At 38.9% G+C, this 25,672-nt stretch overlaps 1 protein-coding gene across 3 annotated transcripts in view; it reads right to left on the bottom strand.

The window, feature by feature from the left end:
• The window catches only part of LOC100586435 (serine/threonine-protein kinase Sgk3), a 148,222-nt gene that overhangs the window by 14,227 nt on the left and 108,323 nt on the right, over positions 1-25,672 (bottom strand). For all 3 annotated transcript variants that reach the window (XM_030795045.1, XM_003274791.4, XM_030795046.1), the window contains 9 exons: positions 19,533-19,582; positions 16,938-16,995; positions 12,496-12,579; positions 12,265-12,396; positions 8,261-8,373; positions 8,129-8,165; positions 7,271-7,357; positions 4,530-4,625; positions 419-574 (listed from right to left, as the gene is read on the bottom strand). In XM_030795045.1, coding sequence (XP_030650905.1) covers positions 419-574; positions 4,530-4,625; positions 7,271-7,357; positions 8,129-8,165; positions 8,261-8,373; positions 12,265-12,396; positions 12,496-12,579; positions 16,938-16,995; positions 19,533-19,582 — 813 coding nt within the window. The remainder of the gene's footprint in view (positions 1-418; positions 575-4,529; positions 4,626-7,270; positions 7,358-8,128; positions 8,166-8,260; positions 8,374-12,264; positions 12,397-12,495; positions 12,580-16,937; positions 16,996-19,532; positions 19,583-25,672) is intronic.

A 25,672-nucleotide genomic window follows, 5' to 3' on the forward strand; every position in this document is an offset into this window, starting at 1 on the left:
GTCCCAAACCCTCAACAAAAAGCTTACTAGTTGGTTAGTCTCTGTGTTATTAGTTATGAAAATGTTAGTATTATTTAGCAATAAAAACAGCAAAAGAAAGTTTAGGTAGTGAAAATATGCCACACAACCCTTCTTAAAAAGAAGCGGGGGGGAATTTGTAATAAATGAAAATCAAGTAAATAATAGGGTGCGAAAGTGTATGTGGTGGACAGGGCGAAAAGTGTATGCAAGAGAAAGTGCTTTAAATACTATAAGTTTTATATAAATACAGGTGAAAACTGTGGAGACAAGTATGTTTTTTTCCATGTTGCTATTCTCCACATGTATTCATTCCATTAAATACCATATAAAATAAAGCTTTATTTCCAAATTTTAAATAAGCTTAAATAAAGCTGGAGCTGGGAAAGCTGTTACATACAAAGTCTTCCTTGGCACCAAGTCGATTTTGCCTGTCTTTTTCTAGGAGTTCTTCCAGAATGGACCAGGCTGTAAGGCTCACTCCTGGCCTCAAACTTAGGGGTTTGTGAAGGATATTGTCATACATTTCAGCAACATCTCGGCAATAAAAAGGAGGCTGGAAAAAAAAAAAAAGCAAAATAAACTTAGTGGTAAACAAATTATGCGAAAACAGGGTTAAAATGGCTTTAATCTTGAGGGAGCAGTCAGTTGAAAAAATGTATGGACCTCTTGGGACGTGTAGACACCTGCAGTGTGGCTTCCTGAAGCAAAGAGATTCTAAAACCGAACACATCACAGAGCTTAATAAGTGTTCACTGAATGAATTAGGGCCAGTTTGTTCAATAGCACCCTGTAGACAGCTGTTAAATTATATACAACCTGTAGTAGTACCTGTTTTAGAGAAAACCACCAACCTTATCATAGGCATAATGACAGAATCATTGGAAATAGAAGTTCAAGACACATCAAACATTGATTTCAGACTTGGGAATAAACTCACTAAAACAAAGGGATTTCCAGTAGAGATGGAGGCCTGAAGATAATGTTTCTTAGGTACTTATGACAGAGATAATATTATGACTGTACTTTGCAGAATTAAAAATGCCACCGCAACAGCCAAAAGACTTGGGGTGTAGCTTCAACACAAGCATTAGCTAGTTAATCATCTAATTATAAAGGTTTAAAGTAAAAATAAAGGCCAGGCGTGGTGGCTCATGCCTGTAATCCCAGCACTTTGGAGGGCTGAGGTGGGCAGATTGCTTGAGGCCAGGAGTTAAGACCAGCCTGGGCAACATGGTGAAACCATCTCTACTGAAAATATAAAAAACCAAGCGGGCATGGTGGTGTACGCCAGTAGTCGCATCTACTCAGGAGACTGAGGCGTGAGAATCGGTTGAACCTGGGAGGCAGAGGATGCAGTGAGCTGAGATTGTGCCACTGCACTCTAGCCTGGGCAACAGAGCGAGACCCCATCTCAAATAAATAAATAAATAAACAACTTTTGAGAAAAAAAATGAGCTGTACAGGTTTCTGTACTCTGGGAATAAGAGGAAAGAAGATTATCATGCTACTCAGGTTCTGTCTGCAAGGTTGTAATATGTAACCTACAAAACTACTTCCTTTTGAATTAATGTATCCAGAGCACCAGAAACATTTTTCCAAAGAGGGAATTACCATGTAAAATGTTACTGTTCTTTTTAAAAAAAAAAAAACAAAAAAAAACACGCCGATTTATTCACCAGAGGACTGGTCCCTAATATTTTACCCTTGTGGGTTTGTTTTTACCTTTTAAATATTAGTTACTAGTATTTTTATAAAATAAGATGAATGTGACTTAAAACATTAAAACAACATTTTTCTTTTCAGTCTCTTTTTGTGAAAATTAGAAAAGTAATACATGCTTGTTGTAACAAATCCAAACAATACAGAAGTTTACAAAATAAAAAGTGAGGCCAGACACAGTGGCTCACACTGGAAATCCCAGCACTTTCAGAGGCTGAGGTGGGCAGATCACTAGAGCTCAGGAGTTTGAGACCAGCCTGGGCAACAGGCGACACACTGTCTCTACTAAAAATAATAAATAAATAAATAAATAAATAAATAAGCAAGCAAGCAAGCTAGGTGGGGTGGCGCACGCCTGTAGTCCCAGCTACTCAGCAGGCTGAGGTGGGAGAAGCATCAGAGCCTGGGAAGTCAAGGTTGCAGTGAGCCGCGATTGTTCTACTGCACTCCAGCCTGAGCAACACAGTGAGACTCTGTCTCAAAAAAGTAAAAATAAAAATTAAAATATACATAATTTTTAAAGTTAAGGGAGTTTTACAGGCTTGCCACTTTTCCTTTCCTTTGTGTAGGAAAGAAAAAGCTTATCTTTTAAAATATAACTTGTTTTTTGTTTTGAGATGGAGTCTCACTTTGTTGCCCACACTGGAGTGCAGTGGCATGATCTCCACTCACTGCAGCCTCCGCCTCCCGGGTTCAATGATTCTCCTGACAGCCTCCCAAGTATCTGGGATTACAGGGGCACGCCACTGTGCCAGGCTAATTTTTGTATTGTTAGTAGAGACGAGGTTTTGCCATGTTGGACAGGCTGGTCTTGAACTCCTGACCTAAGGTGATCTGCCGGCCTTGGCCTCCCAAAGTGCTGGGATTACAGGCGTGAGCCACTGCGGCTGGCCAAAATAAAACTTCATTTTAAAACAATCAATAAAAGTTTGATTAATAAAATGTATGTTTCAAATGTTCTCTTTTGAATCAACTGCATTTTATGTGCAATGATATATTTTCAAAGTCCTCTAAATAAATTTGAAGGATTCTGAAATATCAAGATGGCAAATAAATAGTGCTTAAAGGGAAATCAGGTATAAAGTGGTTTTCCAATGTTCTAAGTCAGCAGCATAACCAGAAAACTAGATCTTTTAACATGCAGGTCACAGTCAAGGGCAAAGAAGAGATGGTGTTGGCTTTCACAGGAATCTATCATTCAAAACTAGCAAGATAAAACAAACGCTCTGAAATGTACTTCATGTGCTGAATTTCACTGTAAGCTCCACAGTTTTCAATAAAAAGCAAATAGACACTCAGCTCAGGTCTTGGCTGACCGTGGCATTTAACATCAGCGGTAGCAGCAGCCTCAGGGATTCACACATGGTGCCCAGCATGAGGCTGCTGGACACTTAGGGGACCACAAAGGGAGTCTAGAAACTATTCTAAACATGTCAAAAAGCCTACAGAAAAACATACATGTACTCTTATAAAGCTATTTGAGCTAACTAAAATGCCTACGCTGTTTGCTTTGGGTTGGAATAATATTAACTCAATGTAGTGAAAAAACGTTATTCTCGTTAATCAGAAGCTCTGGCCAGTCTATGTGTCTTTAACTAAATAAGAACTGGGCAAACTGACTGCATAAACATCACTTTTTTCAAGAAAAATTTTTTTTTTTTTGAGACGGAGTCTCGCTCTGTCGCCCAGGCTGGAGTGCAGTGGCGCGATCTCGGCTCACTGCAAGCTCTGCCTCCCAGGTTCACGCCATTCTCCTGCCTCAGCCTCCGGAGTAGCTGGGACTACAGGCGCCCGCCACTGCACCCGGCTAATGTTTTGTATTTTTAGTAGAGACGGGGTTTCACCGTGGTCTCGATCTCCTGACCTCGTGATCCACCCACCTCGGCCTCCCAAAGTGCTGGGATTACAGGCGTGAGCCACCGCGCCCGGCCAAGAAAATTTTTAAGACATGGTGTTTTCAGGGATGGGAACAGAGTGATCTCCAATGATGGGAAAAGCTGAGCACCTGTGTATTAATTAAATCTATTAAACAAAATAAAAGCCAAAAACCAAAAGATCTTCTGAAATACAGTAATTTATTGATAAATGCAAAATCTTTTTTTGTCCATTATCTTCAAATTAGAGTGATATTTGAGTAAACTGAATGGAAGCAGGTAATTTTAATATTACAACCAGGTGTCTATTTCTAAAAATGCCAGGGGGGTAAGAACATCTGAAGTAGTTATTAGAATAACAGAGAAACAATTATATTAATTAAAAAAAACTAGTAACAAAATAAAAAGTTTTTTTTTTTTTTTTTTTGAGACAGAGTCTCCCTCTGTCACCCAGGCTGGAGTACAGTGGTGCAATCTTGGCTCACTGCAAACTCTGCCTCCTGGGTTCAAGGGATTCTTGGGCCTCCCAAGCAGCTGGGACTACAGTATGCACCACCACACCCAGATATTTTTTGTATTTTTAGTAGAGATGGGATTTCGCCATGTTGCGTAAGCTGGTCACAAACTCCTGGCCTCAAGTGATCAGCCTGCCTTGGCCTCCCAAAGTGCTGGGATTACAGGCGTGAGCCACCATGCCCAGCCTCTTTATGTCCTTATTCCTAATGTCGTTTTGGGTTCATTTAACCAGGCTATTACTGCTCTGTTAGTGTTATCTAAGTGTCCATGAGATTCTTAAGGCGGGAGAGAGAGACAGACAGACAAGTGTCCATGAGATTCTTAAGGCGGGAGAGAGAGACAGACAGACAATCAAATCAATGATAATACATTGGAATAATGAGGTATAGAAATACATACCAATCCATATAGCATTTCATACAGAACAGCCCCAAGGCACCACCAATCTACAGTATTGTCATAGGGCTGTTTTCTAATTACTTCAGGTGCAAGATACTATAGAAAACAATAAAATATTAGAGCAAGTCAGTAAACAAATCAAGACAAAATTTATAAATAATTGAGAAATTTAACAAATTTTAGTTGTTGCTATCATACTGAGACCAAATTATCTAGATTTCCAGTGGGTTGGGTATTCTCATTCTACACCAGTGGTTCTTAGGTAATGTCAACTAGAACACTTCAAAATACATGTATTCTGCATTTCTCCTTGGAAACCGTGATACAGTTAAAATAAATAAGAGTATCGCGAAGGTAGAATCTATAATTCCCAATAGATGTGATGTAGGTATTTGTGGGGAAAGTCTTTCAAATATTATTTTAGAAGTTCATTTGGTCATTATTCATGTTTTCCCCTTAAATAATTTTTTTGTTTTTTTGAGACAGGATCTTTTTCTGTCACTCAAGCTGGAATGCAGTGGCACAATCACAGCTCACTGCAGCCTCTACTTCCTGGGCTCAGGTGATACTGCCACCTCAGCCTCCTGAGGAGCTGGGACTACAGGCATGCGCCACCACACCTGGCTAGTTTTTCATATTTTTCATAGAGACGGGGGTTTAGCCATGTTGCCCAGGCTGGTCTGGAACTTCTGGGCTCAAGCAATCTGCCCACTTCGGTCTCCCAAAGTGTTGGGATTACTGGCATGAGCCATGGCACCCGGCAAAAATACTTAATATAGCAATTATAATCCTTTTTTTTCTTTTCAGTAAAAAAGAAAGAATTGCATTCTCATTTGAGAATTATAACAGCAATTCTCTAACATATTATTTAGAAAACTTGTGTAAGTTGTAGATGTCTATTTACATTTTAATTTGTAGAAAATTTAGACTCATCACAACTTAACACATCTAAGACAGTGAACTTGAATTTTACATTCCAAAATATATTACCTCTTCCCATATGAAATACATGTAAGAAAATAATTTCCTCTTAAGCTTTTTTATGTGATCTGAAGAAATGGCAAAATATTGGGAGGCCGAGGGGGGTGGATCACAAGGTCAGGAGATCGAGACCATCCTGGCTAACACGGTGAAACCCTGTCTCTACCAAAAATACAAAAAATTAGCCAGGCGTAGTGGTGGGCGCCTGTAGTCCCAGCTACTCAGGAGGCTGAGGCAGGAGAATGGCATGAACCCGGGAGGCGGAGCTTGCAGTGAGCCGAGATCACGCCACTGCACTCCAGCCTGGGCAACAAAGTGAGACTCCATCTCATAAAAAAAAAAAAAAGAAAAAGGAAAAAAAAAAAGAAATGGCAAAATATTTTAACTATGAAATTAATATAAAATAACAAAGAATGTTTTTTCAGCCGGGCGCGGTGGCTCACGCCTGTAATCCCAGCACTTTGGGAGGCCGAGGCGGGCGGATCACGAGGTCAGGAGATCGAGACCATCTTGGCTAACACGGTGAGACCCCGTCTCTACTAAAAATACAAAAAAAATTAGCCAGGCACGGTGGCGGGCGCCTGTAATCCCAGCTACTTAGGAGGCTGAGGCAGGAGAATGGCATGAACCCGGGAGGCGGAGCTTGTAGTGAGCCGAGGTAGCGCCACTGCACTCCACCCTAGGCGAAAGAGCGAGACTCCTTCTCAAAAAAAAAAAAAGAATGTTTTTTCATAAACCAAAACACAATGGTTATAAATATACACAAGCACTAGGGTTAGACAGAAAAAAGAAGGAAAAACCCATTTCAAGGTAAATATTTGTTACTTAGAGATACTTTTAGTTAAGTTTCTGAACTCAGAAGCCATTTTCTCACACATTTTCAACACTGTATTTACAAGTACTCCATGATAAAGATGAAATATTACATGGTACCTAAAATCATTATAAATACCTTGGAATTTGGACAGTTTAAATAAACTAAACTTGTTTATGTGTGTGAAGTATGAATAATAAAGCTTTTACATGATTTGTAAGGATCATTACTATTGTCACAAATAGATACTTTTTTTGCTAGCTAACATGATTCGAAAATGGGATGTTCTGGTAAATAAATTCTGATTTGTGATTTGTTTTTCCATATCCACTGCTTTAGTTTCTTCCAGTAAGTAAACACTTAATTTTGTTACAAAATATTTCAAACATGTAAAAAAACAAGAGAAACCAATAAACTGCAATTGAGATATAGTCACGTGTTAATATTTTGCCATATTTGCTTTAGCTCATTTTTTAAAAGAAAAACAGCTTTATTAAAATAGCCACATATCACACAATTCACCCATTTAAAGTGTGTGATTCAATGTTGTTAACATATTCACAGAAAGAACACTTTCATCATTGATTTGTGATTTTTAAAGGATTAGAAATATAATTTTCTACAATATTTACCTTAGAAGAAAACAAAAACAAAAAAGAAATATAATTAAATGTGTAAAGAAGCCTAAGGTAAACTTCTAACATTAAAAACAAATAAACATAATTTATATTTGTTGGATTATTCAAAAGAGTCTTGCAGTATCTAACAATCACAGTTAAAAATACCCAACTATCAAGGCATGATTATCAGATATTTCCAGCTGGCTGGAAGCTGAAATGACAGTTTTTATTCTGCTTTTCTTATTTTAAATTTATATATGCAATCTGTAATTCATATTTGCATTTTATACACGATTATATAAATGACAATGAGATATATTTCTTACCTCTGGTGTCCCACAAAATGTGGTAGTGGTGTCAGAAATAGCAATTCCTTCTTTACAAAGCCCAAAATCTGTTAAGACAACATGTCCCTGACAAATACAGGGGCAGTAAGATAAAACAATGCATAAATATGAATTGACAATTTTTCAGTAAGTTTTTTTTTTTTTTTGGACAGAGTCTTACTCTGTCGCCCAGGATGGAGTGCAGTGGTGTGATCTCGGCTCACTGCAACCTCTGCCTCCTGGGTTCAAGCGAATCTCATGCCTCAGTCTCCTGAGTAGCTGGGACCACAGGCGTGTGCCACCTGGCTAATTGTTGCATTTTTAGTAGAGATAGTGTTTCGCCATGTTGCCCAGGCGTGCCACCTCAAGTGATCCACCCACCTTGGCCTCCCAAAGTACTGAGATTACAGGCGTGAGCCACCACACCCGGCCAATAAATTAACAATTTTAAAACTCCGTTTATTTTGACATAATTATAGATCCACATGAAATTGCAAAATAGTATACAGAGGAAATTGTCATTGGTACAATACTATTAACCAGACTGTCCACCTTATTCAGTTTTCACTTTTTACATGCATGCTTTGTGTGTGTGTGTAGCTCTACGCAATACAGATGTATAGAGTCATGTAACAACCACCAAAGGAACTTCCCTAATGCTACCTTTATCTTTGCACTCTCTATCCCCTTGGACCCTGTCAACCACTAATCTGTTCTCCATCCCTACAGTTTTGTCATTTTGAGAATGTTATATAAATAAAATAACGCAGTACAGAATCTCTGAGCCTTTTTTTGTACTAAGCATAAAAGCAACAACAAAAATTGAGAACTAGTAGATTTTTAAAAGAGAATACTTACTACTGAATCCAAAAGAATATTTTCTGGTTTCAAGTCTCTATCAAATTAAAAGGAAGGAAAAGCAAAACTGAATACAAACCAAAATAAAATATTGTTATATACAATTTTTACAAGTATATTTTAAAATCGTACCTGTATACTATTTTGATGGAGTGTAAGTAACCCAATGCACTAGCAATTTCAGCAGCGTAAAACCTAGCTCTGTGCTCAGGAAAGGACCGTTCTCTTTGTAAGTGGAAAAAAAGCTATCAAAATGGTTGTGGGGGTTGGGGGAGAGAGAATGTTAGGATCATTCACACATAGCATTAAACAAATATATTCGGTAAATACAAAGGTAGGAATTGTTCTTTGTTACTTTGAATGTAAGCTAAAAATGTAACAAGGCACAGAACTGTGACTCCCCTTCATCCATGTCCCCACCTAACAATCATTCTCTCTCTTCAACCACGTGTCTTTGTTTACCCTTGCTAATGTCACTCATCTCCCATTTACTGCTCAATGCAAAAATGTTCTCACCCTTCCAGGCAACTGTTCTGGAAAAGATTATTGATGAAGATCAATGATCTTGATATTGCCATGTAATTATCTTACAGGGCCTTTCTGGACTATGTTTTCCATTTGAAAAAAACAAACACTATTCAGAGATTAAAAACTACAGCCCAGCAGAACAAATATAACCCATATGAATATATATATCTATATATCTATAGATATATATATCTCCATACATATAATTTACTTAAGCCAAATACTGTTTTTCAAAAAATCTGAATTAGTTGATAACATTAAAAATTGGGAATTTGGGGGTAAAAATTCACGGTTTTGGTTTCTTTTTTAAAAAAAGATAAGCTCTGGACCATTAGGCCTACACTTCACAGCAGCAGCAACCGGCTGCAGCTAAACAGCAGTTGGACTTTCTAGTTCATTTCTTATACTTCCTAATTTTTAATTTATTTCTTATAACCTGGCCTTTAACTAAGGTTACTGCCTGGGGGAAGTTTCCACTGGGTCCCTTGGCTTCTAAGACAAAAATCTCTCCTTGAGTCTTGGTGAATTCCATCTCTGCTCCTTTCTGGCCTCAGAAAATGCAGGGATGACAGGGTTTCTGCCCTTGGTCCATGTGTTATTTTTTTTCCGAATACCCTTCCCAGGTAACTTTATCCATTCTGTTGGTTTTAACCACCACCTCAGTGTTGATGTTTCCTATGTGGACATTAGCCAACGATTTTGACTCAGGAAATCAGAAGCTGAGGCTCAGAGAGGCTTGCTCATCTGCCAAGTGTCATAAAACTTATTTGTTTTTATTCTACTTTGCTCTAAAAAAGATACGAAGTAGTATACAAAGCTAAGTATTCATATATCAAAGTTAAAATTTCTAAGTATGAACACTGGGGGAAAACAAGAGTAATAATGTATGGAAACCACACTCCTTTCTCCTCATCTTTAACCCTTGTCTACCTATTACCCACTCAACTTCTCCACGCACCCACCCTGGCATTCTATTGTATTTTATTCTCCTTTTTTCATTATCTTGCATCTTTCAGATGACAAGCCTACCTCTTTCAATCTTTGCCAGTGAGCAGTCACTGTACAAAAACGTCTCAGAAGCAAAGCCCTAAAAGAGCACGAAGAAACCACATATAAAGCAGAGAGCTCGCAGTGGGATCTCACCTGCACTTAGACGCTTCACGTGAACATTTCAAAGACACAAGGTGGCACTTAAGAATGGGCTCTGCAGTCGAGATATCTAGGTTAAATCCAGGGTCTGACACTTACTAGAACACTGTAACACTGAGACACTTATTTAACCTCTCTGAACCTCAATTTTCTTATTTATAAATAAGAAAATTTAAGCCAGGTACGGTCGCTCACGCCTGTAATCCCAGCACTTTGGGAGGCCGAGGCGGGTGGATCATGAGGTCAGGAGTTTGGCTTGAGACCATCCTGGCCAACATGGCAAAACCCCGTCTCTACTAAAAATACAAAAATTAGCTGGGCGTCATGGCACGTGCCTGTAATCCCAGCTACTCAGGAGGCTGAGGCAGGAGAATCGCTTGAACCAGGGAGTTGGAGGTTGCAGTGAGCTGAGATCGCACCACTGCACTCCAGCCTGGTGACAGAGAGAGACTCCGTCTCAATAAATAAATAAGTAAGAAAGAAAGAACGAAAATTTCATGGCATTTAATATTAATGCCATGGCAAATTAAATGGGCACAATAGTGTTTTCCAAAAGAGTTGTGATTTACTGACATAATGCATGTAAAATAATTGCAAAGTGCCAAGCCTCAATAAATTCTCTTTATCTGTCAGCACTCGGGCACACATAAAATTAAACGACAACCTTCAAGGTGAAAACAATGTGGGGTCACCTGCATCAATGAATCTGGATGCCTGAGAGATGCATAATCTTGCCTCTACACTGAAGAGTCTTAAGGGATTTTTTTTTTTTTTTTTTGACACAGGGTCTTGTTCTGTCACCCAGGCTGGAGCACAGTGATGTGATCATGGCTCACTGCAGCCACGACCTCCTGGGCTTAAACAATCCTCCTACCTCAGCCTCCTGAGTAGCTGGGACTACGGAGGCATGTCACCATGCCCAGCTAATTTTTGTTATTTTTTTTGTAGAGATGGGGTTTCGCCATGTTGCCCAGGCTGGTCTTGAACTCCTGGGCTCCAGTGATCCACCCACCTTGGCCTCCCAAATTGCTGGGATCATAGGTGTTGAACCACCACACCTGGCCTTAAGGGACTTTTGTGACAGATGCAGAAAGGTGAATAATCATTCTTTTTACAATCTTCCCCCAAAATGATCTAGGTGTGTCTGACCATCTTTTGGCTTTGCAGAATATTAACTAATTTTCCTTACAGTTCCTTTATTCTACAGTTAAATGCTGAGTCATTTTCCGCTCTGAGATTGGGGAATGAAAGATCCCTTTGTAAAGATATGACAATATCTATTATTAAAAAAAATTTTTAGACATTCACAGGTCAAAGACCAAACAAATTAGAAAGGTGTGAGGGTTGAGAGGTCAGCTGCCTAGATCCTGGAATCAGGCTGCCTCAGTTCAATCCCCGCCTCTGATACTAACCACATTACTTCTATAAGCTACCCAGCTTCTCTGTGCCTCAGTCTTTATTATAGATTGTTGTGAAGGTACAATTATATGTACAAAGAGCCAGAGTGATGGATACTAAGTAATACTCAGTGGAAGTTAGTTATTATTGTAATTATTATAATAGCAGCATTTCCCAAAGTGTATTTCAATATCCATCTGAATCAGAGTTTTGCGTAATACTTAAGAGATTGGTTGAAACAAAAAAGGGGACTGCATGGTTTTAAAAAATTCTCTTAAGATATTCGATTTGAGGAGGTTGAGGCTGTAGTGAGCTGTGACCACTGCACTCCAGCCTGGGTGACAGAGTGAGACGCTGTCTCAAAAAAAAAAAAAAAAGATATCCTGACTTTGTTTAAGGCAGAATTTCTCAAAGTCTTTAACATGCTGAGGCATACTGTGAATCACCAAGAAATGGACATAACATGAAACATTTCCAAAACAGACCTTATCATAAAGCCTTTTTTTTTTTTTTAAAGAGATGGGGTCTCATTCTGTTACCCAGGCTGCAGTGCAATCATAGCTTACTGTAGCCTCAAACTCCCAGGCTCAAGTGATCCTCCTGCCTCAGCCTCCTGAGTAGCTGAGACTAAAGGTGCGAGCCACTGAGCCACGCTACCACCACAGAGCCCCTTATTAGAGAATTACCTCATCTGATTAATAATTTGCACATCTTGGAATATGAGAAGCTGGAGTAATATTTGTATGTAACTGTTGAGATAATTGCCTAAATTACAAATCACGTTTTATTCTAATATTCTTGCTATATAGTTTAGTGACAAACCTGTCCATGAAGCCAGCAGCTTCATATCAAGGTTCTTTTATGAACCTTCTCAACTATACCATATGCTTACAAGCTCTGTGTTACAATTCTCCACATCCTGTATTCAGCCAGTACCTTGAATATTATTGCTATAAAAAGCTACTGATTTTATATTGTCCTTCTAAAACTTACAAGAAAAACTTTGACTTTATGCTATTTTTCTAAACTATTAATATTAGAAAACTCATTACAAAACTCACCTCCCCTCCATTAACAAAATCCAGAACAAAATAAAGCTTTTCAGTTGTTTGGAAGGAATAATGCAATCCAACCAAAAACGGATGTTTCACATTTTTCAAGAGCACATTACGTTCAGCCATAATATGTTTTTGCTGGAAAAAAGGCAAAAGATCAATTGTATTATACACTAGAAAACAACTCTCTTAATTGAGAAAATGGGCTTGAGAGAAACAACAGGTATTTTATTTTACCTCTTTTCTGTTGAGAACTATTTTTTTCTGTAACACTTTGACAGCATAAAATTTTCCATCCAGTTTCCGTTTTGCAAGAAGAACCTGTTACAGTTAAACATTAGTGTATACTATTAGAAATTTCAAATTTTGATAGAAATAATTCACTTGTCAATACATCAATACTTCTTAAATTTTGTAAAAAGAAAGTCCATAAGGGACCTAGATCATGTTTTTGTTTTAAAAATCAAGTAGGCACCATTTCTTTGTCACTTAATGTGTTGATATTTGAGATTTTCTAACTAAATTTAAGTGCCCAAATCTACACTGCTTGAGAACTTTATGTGTGTATGCATGCATGTGCTCCAGCCCTGAATCCTGGAAGTCTCCTGTACTTCCAGGAGAAAATACTGCCTGTAGAAAATATTGTTATAAACTTCATGGCTGTATTAACAAGGATAAGGAAATGTTTTTTAGGTAATCAAAATGTACTGTTTCATACTGAGATTTTTCTTAACAGGTTTTAAATTCAGGAGAGTTCAGAAGAAAAAGGGCCATGGATTTCCACAGTGGGCTGGGTCGCATGCAGAGGCTTTAAAGAATCTGAAGAAATCTAGAGTATCTTGCAGTGGTGCAATCTTCACTCACTTGCAGCCTCGACCTCCCTAAGGCTCAGGTGATCATCTTGTCTCAGTCTTCCAAATAGCTGGGACTACAGACGTGTGTCACCATACCTGGCTAATTTTTGAATTTTTTGTACAGATGGGGTTTCGTCATGTTATCCAGGCTGGTCTCAAACTCCTGGGCTCAAGCGATCCACCTGCCTCGACCTCACAAAGTGCTGGGATAACCGGCGTAAGCCGCCGCACCTGGCCTTCTTCTGTTTTATTGCACTTCGTTGGTTTCTTTTTTTTTGAGACGGAGTCTCACTCTGTTGCCCAGGCTGGAGTGCAGTGGCGTGATCTCAGCTCACTGCAAGCTCCGCCTCCCAGGTTCACGCCATTCTCCTGCCTCAGCCTCCCGAGTAGCTGGGACTACAGGCGCCCACCACCACACAGGGCTAATTTATTTTTTTTTGTATTTTTAGTAGAGACAGGGTTTCACCGTGTTAGCCAGGATGGTCTCGATCTCCTGACCTCGTGATCCACCCGTCTGGGCCTCCCAAAGTGCTGAGATTACAGGCGTGCCCTTTGTTGGTTTCTAATCATTTTGCAAGATTTTAATTTTTTTATTAAACATAGCATACATATAGAAAAACTCATCACTACAGCTCAATAAATTGTTACAAAGTGAATACACCTATGTAACCAGTATGCAGTTCAAAAAAAAAAAAAAAAACCTGCCAGTAGCCTAAAGCCTCTCTTTTACTAAATCCGTCAGGACTCATCCTTCTTCTCAAAGGTAACTAACTACCACCATGTCAACTTGAAATAACACAGGTAACTTTTGCCCTATTTTGAATTTCATGTAATTAGAATCACATGGATAAGGCTGTCTGTCTCAATTCTTTCACTCTAAATTATATGAAATATTCATTAACATTGTGGCATATAGCATAGTTCTCATATTTTGTTATGAGGAATATTCCATTATATGACACATTACAATGTATCTACTCTCTTGCTGATAGATTAGATTTATGAATAATGATGCTATAAACATTCCTGTATATACCTTTCCTGGTGGATATTCATTTCTGTTGGATATGTAAACTAGGGAGTAGAACCAGTGTGTCATAGGTAACGTGTATATTCAGCTTCAAGAATTAACACCAATTTTCAACAGCATAAAAAAACACCTGGCTGGGTGTGGTGGCTCACGCCTGTAATCCCAGCACTTTGGCAGGCTGAGGTGGGTGGATCACCTGAGGTCGGGAGTTCGAGACCAGCCTGACCAACATGGAAAAATCCTGTCTCTACTAAAAATAGAAAATTAGCAGGGCGTGGTGGCATGTGCCTGTAATCCCAACTACTAGGGAGGCTGAGGCAGTAGAATCGCTTGAACCCAGGAGGCAGAGGTTGCAGTGAGCTGAGATTGTGCCACCGCACCCCAGCCTGGGCAACAAGAGCGAAACTCCGTCTCAAAAAAAATTCTAAACAGAATACCACAAAATATTATTGGGAAAAATTAAAGATGAGCTACATTAACAAAGTAATACACGATGGTCACAGATTTGACAACACAATATTGTAAAGATGATAATTCTTCCCAAATTGATCTACAGAGTCAATGCCATCCCAATCAAATTCAAATAGAATTTTTGCAGAAATTGATATGCTGATTCTGAAATTTATTTATATTGATATGCAAAGGGCTAAGAATAGTCTCTTGAAGAAGGGAGGACTTAATTCTGTTGGATATCAAGCTACAGGTGTCACGACAATGTGGTACTGGCGTCAGGATAAACAGGCCGATGAACAGAAAATGAACAGAAATGCAATCTAGAAACAGAAACACAAAACTTAAAATCTAAAAAAGAGGGTGGGCGCAGTGGCTCATGCCTGTAATCCCAGCACTTTGGGAGGCCGAGGCAAGAAGATCACTTGAGGTCAGGAGTTCAAGACCAGCCTGGCCAACGTGGTAAAACCCCGTTCCCACTAAAAATACAAAAATTAGCCAGACATGGTGGCGTGTGCCTGAAATCCCAGCTACTCGGAAGGCTGAGGCAGGAGAATTGCTTGAAGCTGGGATGCAGAGGTTGCAGTGAGCGGAGATCGCGCCATTGCACTCTGCACTCCAGGCTGGGCAACAGAGTGAGGTTCTGTCTCAAAAAAAAAAAAAAAAAAAACAATTCTAAAAGCAGATCTGTGAAAGTATAAATAGTGAATACATGATAAAGGTGGCCCTGGAGATCAGGTGGCCCATCAGATGGCAAAAAAAAAAAAACAAAAAAAACCAGTTTTCATAAACTGTATAAGATCAGCTGGTTATCCACATGGAAAAAAATGAACTGTGATGCTATGCTTCACATTATATGCAAGAACCAAATCCTGATAAGACTCTAGATCTAAACATGAAGTTTCCAAAAGATAATGACTTTTTTTTTGAGATGGGGTCTTGCTGTGTTGCCCAGGCTGGTCTTGGACTCCTGAACTCAAGCGATCTTCCTGCCTCAGGTTCCCAAGTAGCTGGGATTACAGGTATGTGCCACAATGCTTTTGTTTTTAATGACAGATAATGCTTTTGTTCTTAATGACAACTATCTCAAGCATTCCAATAGAATTTTGGAGATTTTGAGAGCAGGATTCATTTCTAACTTCCTGTTGCTTATACTAGCACAATACTCAGCATGTGGCAGGTGGATAATATATATTTGCTGAGTGAATAAACATACATGGGTTTAATCGCATAGCCACAGTTTCTAGTGTCAAGGAAACCCAGAAACAAATTGGTTACCAAAAGCTACAAATATAGCAAAATATGATTAAACACATACATATTCCATCTTTACTAAAGACTGAAGTACACTGCAAAAAAGCACTTAAATATATTCAATGATTCTGATAACTTCATCTATGATGCTTTCCTGTTAACCCTGGCCTTAAGTGATTCTCCTTCCTTGGTATGGCTATACTGTCAAGTTACTTGATTCATCTGACACCATAAGAAAATAAGCAGGGTCTTTACACATTCGTTCCTTCTCAAACTGTTATTTACACAGCTGCTCATTTTTGTCTTTCCAGCTTTGGCTTAAATAGCGTGTCTTCTGAGGAGCTATGTAAATGGGAATCTTCCCTCAGCTACCTATTGTCCTTTGTCATTTCACCCTATTCTTCATTTCCTGCACTGCTATTATTATTTGTACTTATTTACTTGACTGAATATTTTAAATTGACTATTCCCCCCACCCTAGATTGTAAGCACCACAAAGGTAGTGACCATGTCAATTTCTGTAATTTTCTAACCAGGGCCCAGAAGGGTATCTGGCACATAGTAGGTGTTCAACAAATACCTTCTGAATAAGTGAACTTTATTACAGAATTTGAGTAGATGCCTTTTCTCCCTAATTATTGTTAGTATTTTGAGGGTGAGGAAAGTATCTTAATTCCATATCCTGCAAACCAAAAAGTCCTGTGGCTCACACACATAAAGCATAAATTCCTTAAGTACTCATTTACTGAATGAGAAAATAAAAACACTTTAGGCTGGGGATGGTGGCTCACATCTGTAATCCCAGCACTTTGGGAGGCCAAGGTGGGAGGACCACTTGAGGAAAGAAATTTGAGACCAGCCTGGGCAAGACAGCAAGGCCCTGTCTACAAAAGAGTGAAAAAATTAGCCGGGCGTGCTGGTGTGTGCCTATAGTCCCAGCTACTCGGGAGGCTGAGGTGGGAGGATGGCTTGAGCCCAGGAGTTCAAGTGTGCTATGACTGCACCACTACACTCCAGCCTGGACAACAGAGTGAGAACCTGTCTCAAACCCAAAACCAAAACCAAATAAAAACCTCACAAAACACTCTTACCTTGCCAAAGCTGCCTTTTCCAATAACTTTTAAGAAATCAAAGTCAGTTGGTTTGGCACTGAAATAAATTAACAGTAAGAATTAGCCTCCTAGAAATTGGAAAGATTAACTTTTAAACATTTCTTAGCACTTCCCTCTTTAAAAAATAAATGTTAGGCACAAAACACTTCAGCCTATTAACTCTAGCTTCCCTGCTGAGTATTTCATCTTTCATGCAGAGTAGGTAATATGAATAGTAATAATATCTACTTTCTGATCAGATAAAACATTTCATAACTTTAAGCCTCATTAAGTTCTGCTTAAGAGGAACTTCAATAATATTCTCTTTGGGAGGAAAGGATATATGCATATCCTATATGTAGAGTTTTGAACTTGAAATAGCTTCTATCTAAACCAATTTTATTAATCATGGTCCAATGTTGTTGAGGAAATTAAATAACTATATAAATAAGTGATACATTCTAAGGACTATATGGCATGTGGTAATTCTGAAAATGAAGCTGCTAGTTGGATCACCTAGTAGAGACACTAAGAATAATTTCTGATGGAGAAAAAAGTCATTACAGTGTTTCATATAAACCACTTATTGTACATTAAAGATAAAATACTTCTCAGCTTATTCTCATGAATGGTAATATAGGAAAGCCAGGAAGAGAAAAGCAAGAGGGAATACTAAGACTGCCCTTTTATTTGTTAACTTAACCTATCAGGTAAAAACAGCATTGGCTGTTATGTAGACAAAAACACATGGCAGCAGAAAGGGGAGCTTAAGCAGCCAAAACAGCCGTTTCCTCCAACATGGTCTGAATTCAAGTTGTATGGGAAGAGGGGAATAAATCCATTTAGATTTGAAATTTGCTTAATTATCAAAAAAATAGGTAATTCAAACATGAGAGTAAAACCAGAACTAGGTTAAATAATGACAGGTAAAGATTAGTGAGATAAACACTTAACTATATTTACATGTTTTTCTTCTTCAAAAACCTGCTCTTTGGACTATTTTCTTCTTTTAAGATCTGCAGAGGTACTGAAATAACTTTGTAAACAAATCTAACAGTGAAAAGCATGCAGGTCCCTCAAACACAGTAAATAGGCGAGCTGAGGCCATACTCCAAGCCTCACTGTTAACTGCTGGGGATGAACCTTAACTTAAAGCAAATTTCCATTTTTGGCCAGGCACAGTGGCTCATGCCTGTAATCCCAGCACTTTGGGAGACTGAGGCAAGCAGATCACCTGAGATCAGGAGTTCAAGACCAGCCTGCCCAACATGGTGAAACCCTGTCTCTACAAAAATTAGCCGGGCATGATGGTGGCTGCCTGTAATCCCAGGTACTCAGAAGGCTGAGGAGGGAGAACCTGGGAAGCAGAGGCTGTGGTGAGTAGAGATTGCACCACTGGACTCCAGCCTAGGCGACAGAGCGAGACTCTGTCTCAACAAAAAAAAAAATCCATTTTTTGTGCTGCCATTTTTATTCAATGCTATGAACAACAGAAAACAATGCTTAAAACCAAACTTCCAGTTAGCATCATTATTTATTTGCTTTCCTTTGAGGCAAAAACTCTTCAAGTAAGTTTTGTAAACTCGTTGTCTCTACCTGCTGTCCTCTCCTCTAGTTCTCTTGTGAACCCTTTCTGATCAGGGTCTTATACCAACCACCACACCATTGAAACTGCTCATTAAAAGTCACCAACGACTTTATGAAATCCAGTGGTCAATTTTCAGTCTTCATCTTACTTGCCCTATCAGCCACATTAACAGAGTTAATTACTCCCTCCTCTTTCAGGCACTCTTCCCCTGACTTCAGGAAACCATATTCCTGGTTTTTCTCTTATCTTACTGTCTCTTTCTCAGTCTCTGTGAGCAGTTCTTTCCTGATCTCATAATGCTGAAGTGTACCAGGACGCAGTCCTTGGACCACTTCTCCCATCCACCTATATCATTCTCCAAGTGGAGCAAAAGGGTAGGGAAAGCCTAGAATAAAAAAACACTTCAGAGTAAATATAATATACCTGTGAGGATAATTACAAGTAAGGGCAGCAAGACCACATTCCTCCTCCAACCCATGGCAGACATTACTAATCAATCAGTCTGGGAATATGGGGAGAAACTCGGTAAACAAAGTTTAATAGCCTTTAATATGCTAATGTCCATTATGACTCCTCTGGAACAAGTTGGCTAACAACAGGGGTGCACCAATCACACCAAACACCAGCAGAATGTCAATTCGGCCTGCAAGGGTGCTTTTTTTCAGAGGACCTCATAGGACTTATAGTCCCTTGGGAAATATGGTCTACTGATTTTAGACACACACACACACACACACCCCACCCACCCACCCAGAAAAGTGACAATGACAAAATAGCAGAACCCAATTAACAATTTGTGGATTAAAAATTCCTCAGGGCTCTCCTAAAGCAGTGAAAAGCTGGAGCAGTAAATTAGTCAAGCATATGACAGCACTGTATTCACTGTAACTATGGTTATATTTCAAAGGCCTACAGTTAAATTAGTGTAATTATACATATCTGCATAAGCTCAAAAAAGATCTTCCTAAAATTCAGTTAAAAAATTGTTTGAAGCAAATTAAACATACTGAGGATTTCCAGACGGTCCCAGGTTGATGTTCTGTGAGGTAGAGTGTAGCTGTGAAGGTGGGGAAAGAAAAACAATATTCTTATTGGAGCTTCAAAAATTAATTAATGTTTTGAAATAAAATATTTATAACTGTACCACAAATATTTGGTTTGTTGCCATGTTAAAGAAACCCAAAGTCCTGATTCTCAGTAAGGGTACAGACTTACTTGGAAATACACAGACAAAAACATAATCATTTTTCTCATGGTAATTTTCAAGAACTGTTGTAAGAAAAAGGGTAAGCCAGAAATCAAGCTCTAAGTTGGCAAATAAATGAAATAAACTGAGGAAATCTCCTTGGAGGAGGTGGGTATTGAAACCGCAGTTTAAGAGGGATCACTTTTTAAAAAACTGGTTAAAAATGGCTTTTTGTTTTTCAAGTTTTCAAACAGTTTATCAAAGACAGAAATGACAGGATGATGACAATGATGATTGCAAATGCTGGGTTTTCAGTTTTAATTTGATGGTAGGTAAATACAGACAAAGCAAACATAGACAGCAGTGTTTTTCTTTTTCTTTTTTTTTTTTTTTTTTTTTTGAGACGGAGTCTCGCTCTGTCGCCCAGGCTGGAGTGCTGTGGCGCTACCTCGGCTCACTGCAAGCTCCGCCTCCTGGGTTCACGTAATTCTCCTGTCTCAGCCTCCCGAATAGCTGGGACTACAGACGCCCACCACCACACCCGGCTAATTGTTTTGTATTTTTAGTAGAGACAGGGTTTCACCATGTTAGCCAGGATGGTCTCCATCTCCTGACTTCGTGATCTGCCTGCCTTAGCCTCCCAAAGTGCTGGGATTACAGGCGTGAGCCACCGCGCTCGACCTTTTCTTTCTAATTCTAGCACTGTGGTAGCGCCAACATTTTATATAGGCTTTTCTCTTTGCAGCAGTTAACACAGTAAGCTTAAGCCCTGGTATTAATTTAGAAGCAAATCTTTATTTACCTAGTATGCTATAGAGAAATTTAAGTAATAAAAGATTCTAGTTCATTAATAATTAGCTATAATTTTAACTCAAAAATCCCAGATTAATCTAGTAATCCTATCAGTGAGCATTTTTTGTAAAAGCCAAGTGTAAGTAAATTCTGCTTCACATAAATGAACTTTAAAACCTCTTTATACATTCAGATAATTAAATCAGTTATAAATGTTTCAAATATGTATACTTTTACTAGTGTTCTATATAATTATACTTCATATAAACTATAAATATAAAAAAGCTTTTAAAAACTTCTCTAATCAGAACCAATACATTTTTTTTTTTGAGATGGAGTTACACTCTTGTTGCCCAGGCTGGATGGAGTGCAGTGGCATGATCTTGGCTCACTGCAACCTCCACCTCCTCGTTTCAAACGATTCTCCTGCCTCAGCCTCCCGAGTAGCTGGGATTACAGGCATACGCCACCATGCCCGGTTAATTTTTGTATTTTTAGTAGATATAGGGTTTTGCCATGTTGACCAGGCTGGTCTTGAACTCCTGACCTCAAGTGATCCACCCACCTCAGCCTCCCAAAGTGGTGGGATCACAGGCGTGAGCCACCGTGCCCGGCCAAGGAAATTTTATCTTACCAAACTTCTTATTATAGACATAGGTAGTATTATTTTTTACTTAAATTCATTTCAAATTTATAATATCTAGAATATAAACTATTTTTTAAAATAAAGGGCAAATCATCTCATCCTTCAAAAGTTCTTAAGAAGTTTCTGAACGGGAGTGGTGGCTCACGGCTGTAATCCCAGCACTTTGGGAGGTGGAGGCGAGTGGATCATCTGAGGTCAGGAGTTCGAGATCAGCCTGGCCAACATGGTGAAACCCCATCTCTACCAAAAATACAAAAATTAGCTGGGCGTGGTGATGGGCACCTGTAATCCCAGCTATTCAAAAGGCTGAGGCAGGAGAATCCCTTGAACCCATGAGGTAGAGGTTGCAGTGAGCTGAGATAGCGGCACTGCACTCCACCGTGGGTGACAGAATGAGACTGTCTCAAAAAATAATAAAATAAAGAAGTTTCTCATGAAAAAACAACATTGGCACCAGCGTTGTAGTTACAATTCAAATTTATTTCCTATTGTTATACATAAAAAATTCATTAAATGAGATTAGTCCTGTTGTGACATTGTTTTAACGTAAGAGTTGCCTTTAATGTTTAAATATTACAGTGTTCCTTTCTACTAAGTAACTGCTACAAAATAATCAAAACAAATCAATAATAAAAACGGAATAAAAAATAAATATTTCAGTGTTCCTTAGACTCTTAAAATGTAATTCAAACTGAGTTGTAATTTCAATACACTTCTTCTTTTAATGAATGTGCAGATAACAGGTTTAATTTTCCATTCAATAAATTTTTCTTATAAAGATGAAGGAAGGCCAGGCGTGGTGGCTCATGCCTGTAATCCCAGCACTTTAGGAGGCTGAGGCGGGTGGATCACGAGGTCAGGAGTTCGAGACCAGCCTGGCCAATATGGTGAAACCCCGTCTCTACTAAAAATACAAAAATTATCTCGGCGTGGTGGTGTGCACCTGCAGTCCCAGCTACTTGGGAGGCTGAGGCAGGAGAATCGCTTGAAACCAGGAGGAGGAGGTTGCAGTGAGCCGAGATTGAGCCACTGCACTCCAGCATGGGCAACAGAGAGATTCCATCGCAAAAAAAAAAAAAAAAAAGATGAAGGAAGAGGATTAAATATAGTGCAGATTAAACAACATGAACAACTTGTCCCCTTAAGTATGTTAATATGTTAAGATGTAATTAGATTTTATTATTTAGGCAAGGATTTCCCTAATGGAGCACATTTCTGAAATGATGAAAATTATTAGGATATATAATTAGACAATTGTACTTACTATTTTTGAAGACAATATCTAGTCACTAAATTGAGGGTGAGGTATAATTTATTAACAGAATGAATACTAATTGAGATCGTTTAAGGTTCTTGACTTCCCTTGGCCTCTATTTTTCTCTGTGTAAATAAGGGAGTAGGTCCAGATGCCCTCTAAAATATTCCAGCTAGGAACTTCACTTAGTTATTCACTTAAAAGTCCTTAATAGGTCAGGCGCGGTGGCTCATGCCTGTAATCCCAGCACTTTGGGAGGCCGAAGCGGGTGGATCACGAGGTCAGGAGATGGAGACCATCCTGGCTAATACAGTGAAACCCCGTCTCTACTAAAAAATACAAAAAATTAGCCAGGCGTGGTGGTGGGTGCCTGTAGTCCCAGCTCCTCGGGAGGCTGAGGCAGGAGAATGGCATGAACGTGGGAGGCAGAGCTTGCAGTGAGCCAAGATCACGCCACTGCACTCCAGCCTGGGCGAAAGAGCGAGACTCTGTCTCAAAAAAAAAAAGTCCTTAATAAGTAGTTACAATTACACAACAAAGTATGGCTTTTTCCTTTTTTAAAAGATTCTTTTTTATCAGTATTTTAAAACCTCAAGGGATTCTAGTGGAAGTTTCAGACGTTATGGATGAAAAAAGAAAAAAGGAATAAAACTCAGATTTAAAGCCAACAGCGGCAGAACCCAGAAATCTCTCAGCTTGGTTCTGTCTTCAAGTTGTCTGCAGCTGTCTTCCACTGCAAGGCAAGATAGTCTTCAAATAACCTAAACCTACCTAGTGTCACATGAGTAGCAAGCAAAACATGGAAAATCATGGTTACATAGATTTTATTTTATTTATTTATTTATTTATTTATTTTTTAGACGGAGTCTCGCTCTGTCGCCCAGGCTGGAGTGCAGTGGTGCAATCTCGGCTCGCTGCAAGCTCCGCCTCCCGGGTTCACGCCATTCTCCTGCCTCAGCCTCTCCAAGTAGCTGGGACTACAGGCGCCCGCCACCACGCCCGGCTAATTTTTTGTATTTTTAGTAGAGACGGGGTTTCACCGTGGTCTCGATCTCCTGACCTCGTGATCCGCCCGCCTCGGCCTCCCAAAGTGCTGGGATTACAAGCGTGAGCCACCGCGCGCAGCCTGGTTACATAGATTTTAAAAACATTACTTGAAATCATTCATTTTTCAATTAAAAATACTAATAGTTGGAAAATGTTGAAAGTATTAGGAAAAAGGTTTTTTAAAATCCATAACATTACCAATATGTAATTTTGCAAATATTTACACTACTTTCATATAGTATTTGCGTACCTTTTTAAAAAACTGACTGTAAATCATACTGTGTGAATATGCATATGTTTAAAATACTGATTTCACTTGATATGTCAAAGCTTAACATCTGATCTTGAAAAATAATTTAAAATGTATAACATATATAGACAAACACTAAGTGATTGGTCAATATTTAGGTTGAGTCTAATATTGTTTTTAACAGATCATACTGAAATGAACATCTTTTGCTTTTTTGTGTGGATTATTCCATTTGCATCAATTCCTGATGTGAATATTTTTATATTTGATATGTACTGCTGAATTGCTTTCCAAAAGAGTTGCATAAAATTATGATACCAATGATGACCAAGGGTGCTCGTTTTACCTTACTGTTACCAGTTCTGCAATACTTTATTTACTGTACATTTTTGTTAATTTGGTAGAGCAATAAAAATCTCTCTAAGATTTTCATTTGCTAATAGCATCAACGTTGAACATTTTCCTCTATGTTTTTTACTAAGAGTATTCCTTCATGCCCCATTTCCTTTTATCGACTATGGTGTTAAGTATCATTCTTTTCAAAAACCCGTTTGCATGGGCTTTTCACACAGATGTTATTTCTTCTTATGCCTTATTTGTTACAAATGTTTTCCCAGTTTGTTGTTTCTCTTTTGACCAGCTACAGAGATTTTTTTTAAAAAGCTTTTCACATTGTCCTAGGAGCAACCATGTCACAGATGTAAAAGTTACATTTGTTCTCTTAACTGAGAATCTTCTTGGGGTATTGGAGAAGGAAAATTACTACTTTCCAGTAGTCACAAAAAAGGAATATGTCTTGTTTCAAAATGAAGGTTTTGGCCCTAGGACAGTAATATTCCAATGCACCATATTATCTTTTAAATCACAAAAACAGAACCATAACAAAATTAAAAGGCATTATAAAGAAAAACTGTATTTCAACCCATCATCTGATTTTCATGTATATATTTAATAATAGTTGTTTAAAAGTTTGAATTATGTAGATATATTTATATAACATTTATAATAATTTAATTGCTACATAATAATGCTTACAGTTAAATTATTACAATTTACTTCTCCCACCTAACTTTCTAAGGTAAATGTTGAAAACATCTTCATAATAAGGCACAAGCTTATTTTACTTATTGCTATCACAATCTAGTTTAAAAAACAACACTGGCCAGGCGCAGTGGCTCACACTTGTAATCCCAGCACTTTGGGAGGCCGAGGCAGGAGGATCACGAGGTCAGGAGTTCGAGACCAGCCTGGCAAATATGGTGAAACTCCATCTCTACTAAAAATACAAAAATTAGCTGGGCGGGCCGGGCGTGGTGGCTCACGCTTGTAATCCCAGCACTTTGGGAGGCCGAGGCGGGCAGATCATGAGGTCAGGAGATCAAGACCACGGTGAAACCCCGTCTCTACTAAAAATACAAAAAAATTAGCCGGGCATAGTAGCGGGCACCTGTAGTCCCAGCTACTTGAAGAGGCTGAGGCAGGAGAATGGCGTGAACCCGGGAGGTGGAGCTTGCAGTGAGCTGAGATTGTGCCACTGCACTCCAGCCTGGGCGACAGAGCGAGACTCTGTCTCAAAAAAAACAAAACAAAACAAAAAATTAGCCAGGTGTGGTGGCAGGTGCCTGTAGTCCCAGCTACTAGGGAGGCTGAGGCAGGAGAATCACTTGAACCTGGGAGGCACACGTTGCAGTGAGCCGAGATCACGCCACTGACTCTGGCCTACACAACAGTGCGAGACTCTATCTCAAAAAAATAAACAAACAAACAAAAACAAGGCTACCCTATTCTCTGTTAAGAACACATATTAATTATGTACATATATCACGGAAATAAAAGTTAGTTGATGCCAACTGGCATGTATGTATTGACTGTTCTGTATATAAAATCCTGACAATGCAGAGTAAGTGGGATGTAATGTGGTCGAGAAGGCCTCTTCTGTTGGCCAAAATTCAAAATAGTTTCAAGGGTGGC

Source organism: Nomascus leucogenys, chromosome 16, assembly GCF_006542625.1.
Source record: "Nomascus leucogenys isolate Asia chromosome 16, Asia_NLE_v1, whole genome shotgun sequence".
Lineage (NCBI taxonomy): Eukaryota > Metazoa > Chordata > Mammalia > Primates > Hylobatidae > Nomascus > Nomascus leucogenys.